Source organism: Octopus bimaculoides, chromosome 20 (genome assembly GCF_001194135.2).
Source record: "Octopus bimaculoides isolate UCB-OBI-ISO-001 chromosome 20, ASM119413v2, whole genome shotgun sequence".
NCBI lineage: Eukaryota > Metazoa > Mollusca > Cephalopoda > Octopoda > Octopodidae > Octopus > Octopus bimaculoides.
This window is the reverse complement of record NC_069000.1, coordinates 44,643,509-44,655,781: the sequence shown is the minus strand read 5'-3', so window position 1 is coordinate 44,655,781 and position 12,273 is coordinate 44,643,509. Positions and strand designations below refer to the sequence as shown.

General features: G+C 39.8%; 1 protein-coding gene across 1 annotated transcript in view; it reads left to right on the top strand.

Annotated features, from left to right (window-relative positions):
* Positions 1 to 4,359: 4,359 nt before the first annotated feature.
* The window catches only part of LOC106870383 (uncharacterized), a 15,797-nt gene continuing 7,883 nt past the window's right edge, over positions 4,360 to 12,273 (top strand). Inside the window, exon 1 of the mRNA XM_014916427.2 lies at positions 4,360 to 6,724. Within this exon, the coding sequence (XP_014771913.1) occupies positions 4,810 to 6,724 (1,915 nt within the window). The 5' untranslated portion in view covers positions 4,360 to 4,809. The remainder of the gene's footprint in view (positions 6,725 to 12,273) is intronic.

Genomic DNA, 12,273 nt, shown 5'->3' with positions numbered 1-12,273 from the left:
AAAAAAAAAAAAAGGAAAAAAAAAAAAGGAAAGCGAAACAAACAAAAACATTAAAAAAAAAACTTATGGAGACAGCTTGAACTTATCACATAAAACTGAAACTCTTAAAGCAAGTTTACTGATGACCAAATTATTGTGCGTACATGCTTCCATATTTAAGAAAAATCAATTGGATTGAATAAATGATGAACTTGTTTGAAATGATGAAGTAAATATTTTAAACACTATTTTGGCTTTTGATTATATACAGATCTGTATGTGTGTGTGTGTATAAATATGGGTGATGTCACGCCACAGACTCTCGGGCAGGATGACCTCAATGCAGGTTGTTGGTGGCCAGTCAATGTTGTACCGTGTCGTCACTGATGGGTCACTACTGTCCTGTGCCAATGGTCTCGTGAGCTGTCATGCTGGCTGGTCTGAAGCGATCATGGAGGTGTTGCAGGTGGATGAAACAGTCCTGCCTGGGCGCGGTCACTCGGGGGTGCCCTCTGTGGGCATGGTCTGCAGTGCTGTTGCAGTTGATATATATAATGGATAATAAAATGACTGGTTTACACCTGTATCACCTGACGAGATACTGCCAGATGCTCCTGAACCAGTCGTTGCGAGTCCCATCCATGGGAGATCGATGCTAGATGTGTCGAAACAATTGTGATTACTAATACATTCTCGTATATTCCATCTTTCGTCTTTCATTTGCCATATGTATATATATATATATGATGGGCTTCTTTCAGTTTCCGTCTACCAAATCCACTCACAAGGCTTTGGTCAGTCCAAGGCTGTAGTAGAAGACACTTCCCCATCTCTGTGCGGGTCAGACAGATTTTTATGGCAGGACGCCCTTCTGTCACCGACCCTCACCAAGTTGGACACAAGGAAGGGCACCCAGCTGTTGAAACTTTACCAGACAGTGATGCTTGGTACAGCTCCTGTGTCTCACCACCTCCTGTTGACATGTCCAACCCTTGCAAGCACAGAAAACACATGTTAAATGGTGGTGATGATGTTTCGAGTTCTATCAACCCTATTCGTACCATCAAACCCACATGTACATATATATCGTCATTTAATACCCGTTGTCCAAGCTGGCATGGGTTGGATGGTTTGACCAGGGCTAGCAAGCTGCATCAGACTCCAGTCTGATTTGGTATGGCTTTCTATGGCTGGATGCCCCTTCCTAACACCAACCACTCTGAGAGTGTAATGGGTGCTTTTACGTGCCATTTGTGTGACACCAGTATCTGCCATGATTGCAATTTTACTTGGCAAGATGGGTCTTACAGTTCTATATTTAAGAGATGTGCAATAATGTTGTTGAGTCTTCTTCTCAAGCATAACATGATCTTTTCTACTTTAGGCACAAGGCCTGAAATTTTGGGGGAGATCAATTAGTTCGACCCAGTATGCAACTGGTACTTAATTTATTGACCCCAAAAGAATGAAAGGCAAAGTCGACCTTGGCAAAATTTGAACTCGTACTAATGTTTCTGCCAGCTCGCTGCCTTTCAAGCACAACATAATGCCAAGGGCCTCAGTCATTTGCTATTGCCGTGAGACCCAACACTCAAAAGGTGCTTTTATGTGTATATATATTATACATGCTGGGTGTCTGGGTTAAATTTGTTCTTTTTTGTCTTCTTTTTTCAGGAACAGCTTGATGTTAACAGTGTTGGAGAATATAAAGATTAAAGTTGTAGTGGAGAAAAAAAGAGAGCTGAAATGATGGTCTGGAAGCCATCTGAATATTGGAAAAGAGTTACTTGTATCATGATGATTTGCACCGGAGGCTGTAAGTTGTGACATGGACATTGTGAAAACCAAGTTACCCCAAACTGTGATGGTCTTTGGGTGATGTCATGCCACCCTACAATCATTGAACATGGCCTCAGACTCAGTTCAAATAGCTATGTGAAGTTTCTGGAGACTGTGATCAAACCCTGGCTGGAGAGAATTGCTGCTGGAAGGCCACATGTGTGGCTGCAGGATTCAGCTCCTTGCTATATCTCTGGAAAGAGTCGGAAGTGGTTGTTGGTGAATTCCTAGGACTTCACCAGCTCCAGTTTCCCAATTCCCCCGAGCAGCTGAGAAAGACGCCAACCGTTCTACCTGCAGCACCAAGATTTTACTAGAGGTAGTTGTGAGCCCTGTGCCAGCAGCACGTAAAAAGCACCATCCGAATGTGGCCGATGCCAGTGCCACTTTGACTGGCTTTTGTGCCGGCAGCACATAAAAAGCACCATCCAATCGTGGTCGATGCCAGCTCCTCCGTCCCCTGTGCTGGTGGCACGTAAAAAGCACCTACTACACTCTCGGAGTGGTTAGCGTTGGGAAGGGCATCCAGCTGTAGAAACACTGGCAGATCAGATTGGGGCCTGGTGCAGCCACCTGGCATCCCAGACCCCAGCATGGAAAATGGACGTTAAACGATGATGATAATGATGATGACAGTGACGCAGTTCTGAAGCTGTCTTGAGACTGTGGTGGAAGATGAGGACAGATACTTTGAGTTAATTTTTATCGCTCATAATCTAGTTGACATTTTTGGATTTTAAAAAAAATACTCTTATTTTTTGAATGAGATATTATTTTCTTTTCCTTTTATGCAGACTGTCAAATTTAGCCCGAACACCCTACACACATACACATTGGTACATCAATTTCCTGGAACCATTGTTTCCAAAGACCTGAATTAGATATTTCTGAACCAGGGATGGTCACCTTGGTCAACACACTCTGAATTAAACAAATATCAAATATTAAATGAAATACAGGTACCCGTGTGTTGGTATAAATACCTGTTGATTTATTAGTAAAATGCAAGGCACTAAGTAAACTAGTCTGGTGGCCACGGGAATTTGACGTCCTTGCTCGAAAATTAATGCAGATAAGAGATTCCAGACCATCAGGGCTCGAAAAATCGGAACTTGGATCTCATGTATACATGTGTGTACACGATGATGATGATATACATATATAGGAAGGTCAGTGGATATAGACCAGCTTAGATAAGGCAGATTAATGAGCTCTCGTTGCTCTAGTCATGGCCATCCATCTATTATTTTCAAACATAGCGTAACTACGATTCCATTCTCAATGCTTTCTACTTTTTTAAAGACAGTAGGCAGTGACTGGGAAGGAGAGGGGTGATTTGGCTGCTATTTCTAGCTGGTAGGTGAAGCGACCACATTGAGAACCCCTTGCTGGTTCGTAAATGTTAGTATAAACAGAGAGCGCGCGAGAGAAAGAGAGATACACACACACTCACATCTCTTTCTCTCTCTCCCTCCCCATGTGCGTGTATTGTTTATAAATATAGAAATACGTTCACAACAAATGTATTACGATTTAATTAAAAATACTGTAGCAATTTAATAGTAATAAGTAATGCAAACTTGATAATTAATCTCAAGAAAAAGGAAAAAAAAAAAGAAGTAAAATAAATACTCGGAACTAAATTGATTCGGAATTATTTTATTTAAAATCTGGTTTTTGTTTTAAAATCAACAAAGACTAGAAATACAAAACCATGCTTGTTATTCCTCCCACGACACACAGGATAGATATGTATGCATATATAAAATGATATATGACATAATAATATATATATATTATAATTATATATATAGTCTAATTACGACCAGACACAGATGAACAAAGGAGTGAAGCAAGGTCGTATATATAAATATACATGTATATATGTGTGTATAAATGATAGGTAGGCAGGTAGATAGAAAGATAGGCGGGAGGGAGTATGTATAGCGAGAATGCTATATCTACATATGGAGAGATAGATACATACATCTACAGAGACATACGTAAATATATAAGATTGTAGTGGGAGTCACGAGAACGAAGCAGTTTCCACTGATAACGATCTATGTTAATGCGAGGAAACTGGAACAGATACTACTACTACTAATAATAGTAATAGCCATAGAAGAGAATGACTTCATTGCTATATCGAGACAATGGTGACTATAGATAATTTCCATCGTGGAAAATATAGTTAGTTTATAATGAGAAACTTATAATAAATAATGGTGAGATTAAATTACGTGGAATTTAAGCTTTGGCAATTTTCCCAGGAAATAAATGTTTCTTATTTCGCTCGATTCTAATTTGTTTGTTATTTTGTGGGTCGAATAGCTTGGGATTTTCGTTAATAAACACATGGAAAAACGTATTTCTGATGCCAGCGTTACAAGTAAAAAACAAGAATGGTTCAAAAGAAGAAAATACTGAAGAGAAAATACTTATTTTTTTCTATTTCTGAGGAAATTTAGGATTTGGAGATCGAAACTTTGATAACATTCAGCCATTTTCCATAGAGCTGCCTAGGGTTTATATACAACACGGAATGGTTTCGACGAAAAACGATACTTTCACAAATTCTAAACTTTCTATTGTAAGTGCTAATGCCTCCTTTATAAAGCTTTAAAGTTTAATTACATTATAACAACATCGTTAAAATAATTTTCTTTTAGGTTACTTCCATGAAAACGAACATTTGAAGAAGTTATATTTTCTACGGCTGATTTATTTTGCCGTGCGTTGTTTTTCAGCTGACTTCCTGTCCGAGTTTTATACCAACCGTTGTTGGCTTACCCGGCTGCTATTCGCCTATTTGCTCGGAATGTAGTTCATGTCAGGCAGCATTTTGGGCTGTGATGTTCCCCAATTTTTTTTTACCAATTACATTCATTTGAAAGACTTAGCTCAAGACTCGCATTCCAGTTTTAAGGATTCACGTGTAAAGTCTTTATTGTCAACATCAAGCAGAGAAGAGTAAGAAGGAAGAAAGTCATGTCTGATTGCAACTATAGTGATATGTCGAAAGGACAAGCGAGTAGTGGAGCAGCAATGAAGATTTGCTTCAGAATCGATTCAGGACGTGATTTTACTCTCGATTTTCAACCTCACCAGACGCTCTGTGACATCCTTAGTCGAACTATCTACGATAGCAAGAACTTTTGTGTGACCCACAACGGTAAAATCCTCTTATGGTATTTCCCTCTCTCCGAACAGAACATAAAGCCCACAAACAACTACATCGAATGTAAAATACATGCTAAGACTACGAAAACGCGGAAGGTCTGCGACCGAACTGACCTCAGTAACTTCGAAAGCTTGTATGACAGCGATCCGGATGTTTTTCTCAATTCTTCAAACGGATGTTTAGACTGTAACACCACTTCCGAGATTTTTTGTGATGGCAACTATAGCTATGGCTGCTATTCTGATCATCAGATCGGTAACTGCCGGATCGATAGACAATCTCGATCGTTTTCAGTTGACGACGAGAAAAGAAGCGAAAAAAAGATCCGAAAGAGAGAATATCAGAGGAAACGTTACGCTAATATGTCACTGGAAGACAAACAGATGCGGCTGGAGCAGATGAAAGCTTACGAACGGGCTAAACGTGCCCGAGAAACTTTAGCGGAGAGGGAAGCTAGGTTGATGCGGTTAAGGATAAATCAACATCGACGGATTGATATCGAAAGTGAGCCTGATCGATCGAGGCGCTTGCAGAGACTTCAAAAAAACCAACGGAATCGAATGCAGACCGAAGACGCAGATGGTAGACACAAAAGACTGATACGTATGAAAGAAAATGCGCGAATGCGCGTCGAAAGGAGAAAAGCTATAGCACAGATATTGGGATCTTCTTGTAAGAGGGGGCGGAAAAAGACCTCAACTGCTGAATTACTGATGAGACAAGCCGGCGACAACCTGTCTTTCATGAGAATGAACTCAAAGAATATATCAGGTCGTAATCAAGGATTTCCATCCATGGAGCAACAAGGCCAGAAAGACCCAAATGATAGACAAGATGATTTCAGCTATTTAAGTCAAAATGATAAAAATGTTTGTAATACCCAGGATGGATCAGGGTTCACCAACCAATGTGACAAGAACAACAGGCAAGGAGATTTGTCTTATCTAGATTCAAGTCAGAAAAATTCCAATGGAGAATACTCTTACATGAAAGAGAACAACAGTCAGTGCCAGAATAGGAACCAGCAAGGTGGACACAAACCTGGGATGGAGCGCGGATCGGCTGGTGGGGCTGTTTTACCTTGTATGGACTCAACTATGGAAAAGGATGGCCTCAACAAACAGGGTATGGCAGATAAAGCAGATACTTCTGGAATATTTTCTCACTTGCATTCTAACCAAAATAAAGACATGACTGATAAAGAAATGGGCTTTGATTGCCTGACATCACCCCAAAGTAATATCAGTGAAGAGAATGGTAAAACTGGAACGAATGAAAGAGATGGTGGATTTTCTTATATTAGTGCAGCTCAAGGTTTGGGCCTCTCTGATAGAGATGGGGCTTTTCCTTATCTCAAGCCTAACTATAAGCCAACCCAAGTTGACTGTGTACGAACTGAGATAATGACTCCTCGAAGTGAAGATCTGTTAAACCTGGATGCCATTCAAAGTTCACTTGATCCATCGAGCAAAGGAACGGCGGCGAAAGCTGGCCAGAGCGACCAAAGTAACAATTTGACATTACTGGACATTGGTGGTCAACAGAAGACTGGTAATTCATCCTGTTCATTTACACCGAAAGCAATGAAGCGCAAGAAGAAAAAATCCACATTCAGTCCGGGCGAAACAGGAGCTGACTTTGGGCAATTAGAAGATGTAGGGACCCTAGAGAGGAAGCTTGAATACATGTTGGGGTCTTCATTTTCGCCACTCATTAGTCAAGGTGAGTAATTCAAATTGTAATGATAGGATAATGTTTACAGCTCATTATGTTAATGCTTATATAGTATGTATGTATGTACATGTATATATATATATATATTGCTATACATATAATGTACATCTGTGTTCATGTGTATAAACATATATATGTCTATGCATATATACATATGTGTGTATATAAATATACAAATATATGCATATGTATATATACAAATATATATATATACACACACCCACATATATGTAGAGTAACCCATCTGATTAATGTAAAATTGCTTTTATAATAACTGAGCGTAAAAACAAACATTAACATTATAAGTGTGGCTGTGTGGTAAAAAGCTTGCTTCCCAACCACATGGTTCCAGGTTCAGTCCCCGGGCTGTCCAAAGTCTTGTGATTGGATTTGGTAGATGGAAACTGAAAACCCATCATATGTATATGTTTGTGTGTCTTGACAACCGATGTTAATGTGTTTACGACCCTGTAACTAAGCGGTTCGGCAAAAAAGACTAAAAGAGTAAGTATTAGGATTGCAAAGAATAAGTCCTAGGGTCAATTTGTTCAACTAAAGGTGGTGCTCCAGCATGGCCGCAGTTAAGTGACTGAAACAAATAAAAGAAAAAATATATATATATGTATGTATACACACACGTATGTGTGTGTATATAGACATTCTCAAACGTATATTTTGTTGGTTCATTTTATGTCTGTTTTCCATGCCAGCATGAGTTTGATGAATATATTATTGTGGCAAGTTTTTGACAGCTGAATGCCCATCCTGTTGCTAACCCTCACCAGTGTTTTACAAATGCTAGACATCTTATTTCCACACATCTTCAAGATTACAAAGTTAGCAGGTGATCCATTGATATGGGGAAATGACAATAACATCACTGCGTGTTGCTGAGCAAATTTGAGAGCGGTGCAAATTTAAACAAGCACACAGACATATTTCTAAACATAGGTGCAGGTGTGGTAGGTTGCTTGCCTCCCATGGTTCTGGGTTCAGTCCCTCAGTGTGGCACCTTCAGCAAGTGTCTTCTACTATAGCCCCGAGCTGACCAAAGCCTTGTGAGTTGATTTGGTAAATGGAAACTGAAAGAAGCCCATTGTATGTATGTATATGTTTGTGTGTCTGTGTTTGTCTCCCACCATCGCTTGACAACCGATGTTGGTGTGTTTACGTCCCCGTAACTTAGCAGTTCGGCAAAAGCGATCGACATAATAAGTTTTAGGCTTACGAAGAATAAGTCCTGGGGTTGATTTATTTGACTAAATACGATGCTCCAGCATGGCCACAGTCAAATGACTGACTCATGTAAAAGAATAAAAAGACAAAATACCTAGGCCTACCTTAGGTGCCACTCAGTGGGATTGAACCTACAACCACACAATTGGGAAGCAAACACCTTAATCACATAGCCACACACCTTTAAACTATATGTGTGCATCATCATTATTGTAATGTTCACTTTTCCATGCTTGCATGGGTTGGCTTGAATTTGTTGAGGCAGCTGGATGACCTTTCTGTCCCCAACTGTACATGTTTCCAAGTAAGGTAATATTCCCCCATGGCCAGACATATTTTCCATAGAAGATTGGAGGCTAAAAAGAAAAGTAAGTACTAGGATCAACTTGTTTGCCAAAAATTCTCCGAGGCAATGCCCCAGCATGGCCGCAGTCTAATGACTGAAACAAGTAAAAGATAGAAGATATATGCAAGCATTGGTTATCACTGATTCATTCAACACTGATCGGTGGTGAAACAGTATGCTCACTTGTGGATTGTGTTACGCTTATCATGGACTGAATTGTGATAACACAGGTTGGTGATCAGTCCAATGTTCTGTTTGTGCCACAAAAGCAATTCTCCAGTGACCACCCATGAGGTTCAGCTCTCCAAAATGCACTGACCATCACTTGTACTCACATGACCGGGTATGAGGCTGTGGATTTTTATTATATGGATTTATATACTCACACCCATCAACATGAGACCTGTGAACCGAGAAAATACCAAGGCGTCCTGATTCTAACCGAGGAATATATTTGATATGGGAGAAGGTAGAGATGATGAAAATAATTAGATGATGGTAGAAACTTTGCTGCTCTGAGCCACGAAGTTTGTGCTGGTGATTCTACCATTCATTTGTATGAAGGCACTTAATCCTAGCAAAAATACACAAACAAGTGTACAGGAAAATGTAGAGATGATCAATAAAAATATGTGAATTTATTATTCATTCCATTTACAAAACGCATGGAGATGATTCTTTTATCAGTGTTTTTGGAACCAAACTTCTGTGATAAATGAGGATGGATGCACTATCTTTTATTCGCAACTTCTGTCAGAAGATGTCACTATTTCTCAGTCTCAGGGTGGGATTTGAACTCACAAGACATAAAGCTGGAACTGCAATGACAAGGTATCCCATCTGATGCTCTGATAATTCTAACAGTCGATCACTCTCACCTGAGACTTGTTTTTTATCAACCCCAAAAGGATGAAAAGCAGATTTGAACTCAGAGCACAGAGTGGGAGCTGGAAGAAATACCACAAGGCATTCTACTCAACACTCTAATGACCTGTGCCAGTTCGAGGGAACAACGTTTAAACAAGCCATGTCTGGCTCAGATGTTTGTTCCATTTTATGATTAAATTGGCCAGATCTGGCCTCTCACACCTACCCCGCACTGTTACTTTAAATATAAACAGTTACATCATTGGAATCTCGAATTTATGAGATAGGGCCATGGTTAGTTTGAAACAATATGGATTAATAAAGTATTATAAAGGATTAATGTCCATGTTCCACAATGTTATAGGCTGGATGATCTGACAGGATTTGCTTGGGCCAAAGACTACATCAATGTCTGGTCTGCTTTGGCATGGTTTCTACAGCTGAATGCCCTTCCTAACATCAGCCACTTTACAGAGTGTACTGGGTGTTTTGTTTTATGTGCTGCAGGCACTAGTGAGGTAGTCGCACAACTTGCAAGGCTATACACCCTAAGAGTGGTGGCTTTATGTTAAGAGTTAAGGGGTTAAATTATGACAAAGGAATACTGCAAGTGATGGGAGTATGATGTACTGGACAGTACTTGTCCGACCCATGCAAGCATGGGGACAACAGACGTAAAGAGGATGATGATATGAATACCATCATCATCATTTATAACATCCACTTTTTCATGCTTGCAGACAGCATTCATTGGGGCAGATTTTTATATATCTGTAAGTATGTACGTGTATCATCATCATCATCATTTAACTTCTGCTTTCCATGCTGGCATGGGTTGGATGGTTTCAGGAGCTGGCCAGCAAGAGAGCTGCACCAGGCTCCAATTGTGCTTCAGCAGGGTTTCTATGACTGGATGCCCTTCCTAATTTCAACCACTTTACAGAGTGTACTTGGTGCTTTTTATATGGCACCATCTCTCTCTCTCTCCTTATATATATGTATGTATGTATATATATCATTTATGCCTGCATGGAAGGCAGATGTTAAATGATGATGATGATTATGCATCTCCACAAACTGTGGAGATTCATGCACAAAATCGTACCCATAATGGACAGTTGCAGGATGGGTCGAAACAATTGTCGTACTGAATAAAGTCTAATACCAAATCTATCCTCTGTTTCCTTCATCGATTATTATTACCTCAACCAACACTGCAGAATTCCTGATGTAAATCCAGCAGAAAAATATACTCCAACCATGGATGACACCAGGTAGCCCCATACTGTGAAAGTGCTTTACTCAACATTAATTCACTTATACCCATTAGTCCCCAAAATTACATATATATTGTGTGTGTATGTGTGCATCCGTTTGTTTGCATATATGTGTGTGTGTGCACTTTCATGACGTGAGCAGTCTTTTTGCTTTTGATGTGTGAAATTAAAGATCCTTTATTTGGAAAATAGATTAAAGTCATTAAATCAATCATCTTTATTATTACAGCCTGCACACCTACATTATGTGTTCAGGTGTATTTTAACACGAATATATTTACTGGGTGTATGTATTGGAATGTTATAGGGCATATGCAGTCCTAAATAAGTGGTTATGTTTTGCATTATAGAAGCATATTAACAACACACACACACATATAGATTAGCTATAGGATTCAATAGAATCCAGGTACATCAAGATGTAGGACGCCACAAATGGCTAGGTGCAATACCATCAGGTTCACAGTGAGGTAAAAACAAGCATGAAGGTATCAGGTGTTTGTGGGATATTGTGGATATGTAAATACCAAATCCAGTTTAAGCTGTAGATCTTTTCTACTCTAGGCACAAGGCCCGAAATTTTTGGGAAGGGGACCAGCCGATTAGATTGATCCAGTACGCAACTGGTACTTAATTTATTGACCCTGAAAGGATGAAAGCTAACGTCAACCTCTGAGGAATTTGAACTCAGAACCTAAAGACAGACAAAATACCGCTAAGCATTTCGCCCGGTGTGCTAACGTTTCTGCTAGCTCGCTGCCTTATTTAAGCTGTAGATCTGACTTTGGACTAGTTCTAGGTGCAACATAGGCACAAAAAAAAAAGGAGCATAAATAGGTTTAAAAATTTCCAACAGCTGTTTCAGTAGAATTTTATAGATGTATTCATAGATTATGTCATAACGTATAATCTACCATCTTCAGATAAAGTTATAAACAAGTGAGATAATATCTTGATGATGATGATGAATCTATCCAACACAGATTGGATTTGCCTTCATGGTATTATCTCACCTGTTTAAGATTTTACCAAAAATTCTATCTAAACAGCTGTCGTAAATTTTAAAACACACTTGTGTTTATATATATATGTATATATATCATCATCATCATCATCGTCATTTAACATCCATTGTCCATGTTGGCGTGGGTTGGACAGTTTGATCAGGGCTGGTAAGCTGGAAGGCTGCACCAAACTCCTGATTTGGCATGGTTTCTATGGCTGGATGCCCTTCCTAACGCCAACCACTCTGAGAGTGTAATGAGTGCTTATACGTGCCACTGGCATGGGTGCCATTTGCATGACACCAGTATCTGCCAAGGTCTCGGTCATTTTTTATTGCTTCTGTGAGGCCCGACACTCGAAAGGAGCTTTTCATGTGCCACTGGCATCGGCCACTTTGACACTGTGAGGCTCAATGCTCGAAAGGTGCCTTTTACGTGACACCACATAACCGACATGTAAAAAGCGCACATGTGCACATACATGCATTTGCGCATACTCTTACATGATGGTTGTAAATGAGCATCACCATCATACATGCGAGGTTGTTTGTTTGCAGTTTCTCATGAAAATATTACCTTGCTTGGGAAACAGGTGAGGGTTGGTGACAGGAAGGGCATTCACCCTTAGAACATCTGCCTCAGTAAATTCCATCTGACCTGTGCAAGCATGGAAAAGTGGACATTCAACAATGGTGAGGATTATTATTATTATTAAGGTGTGGCTGTGTGGTAAAAAGTGTGCTTCCCAATGACTTGGTTCCAGGTTCAGCCCTGCTACGTGGAATTTTGGGCTGACCAAAGCCTTGT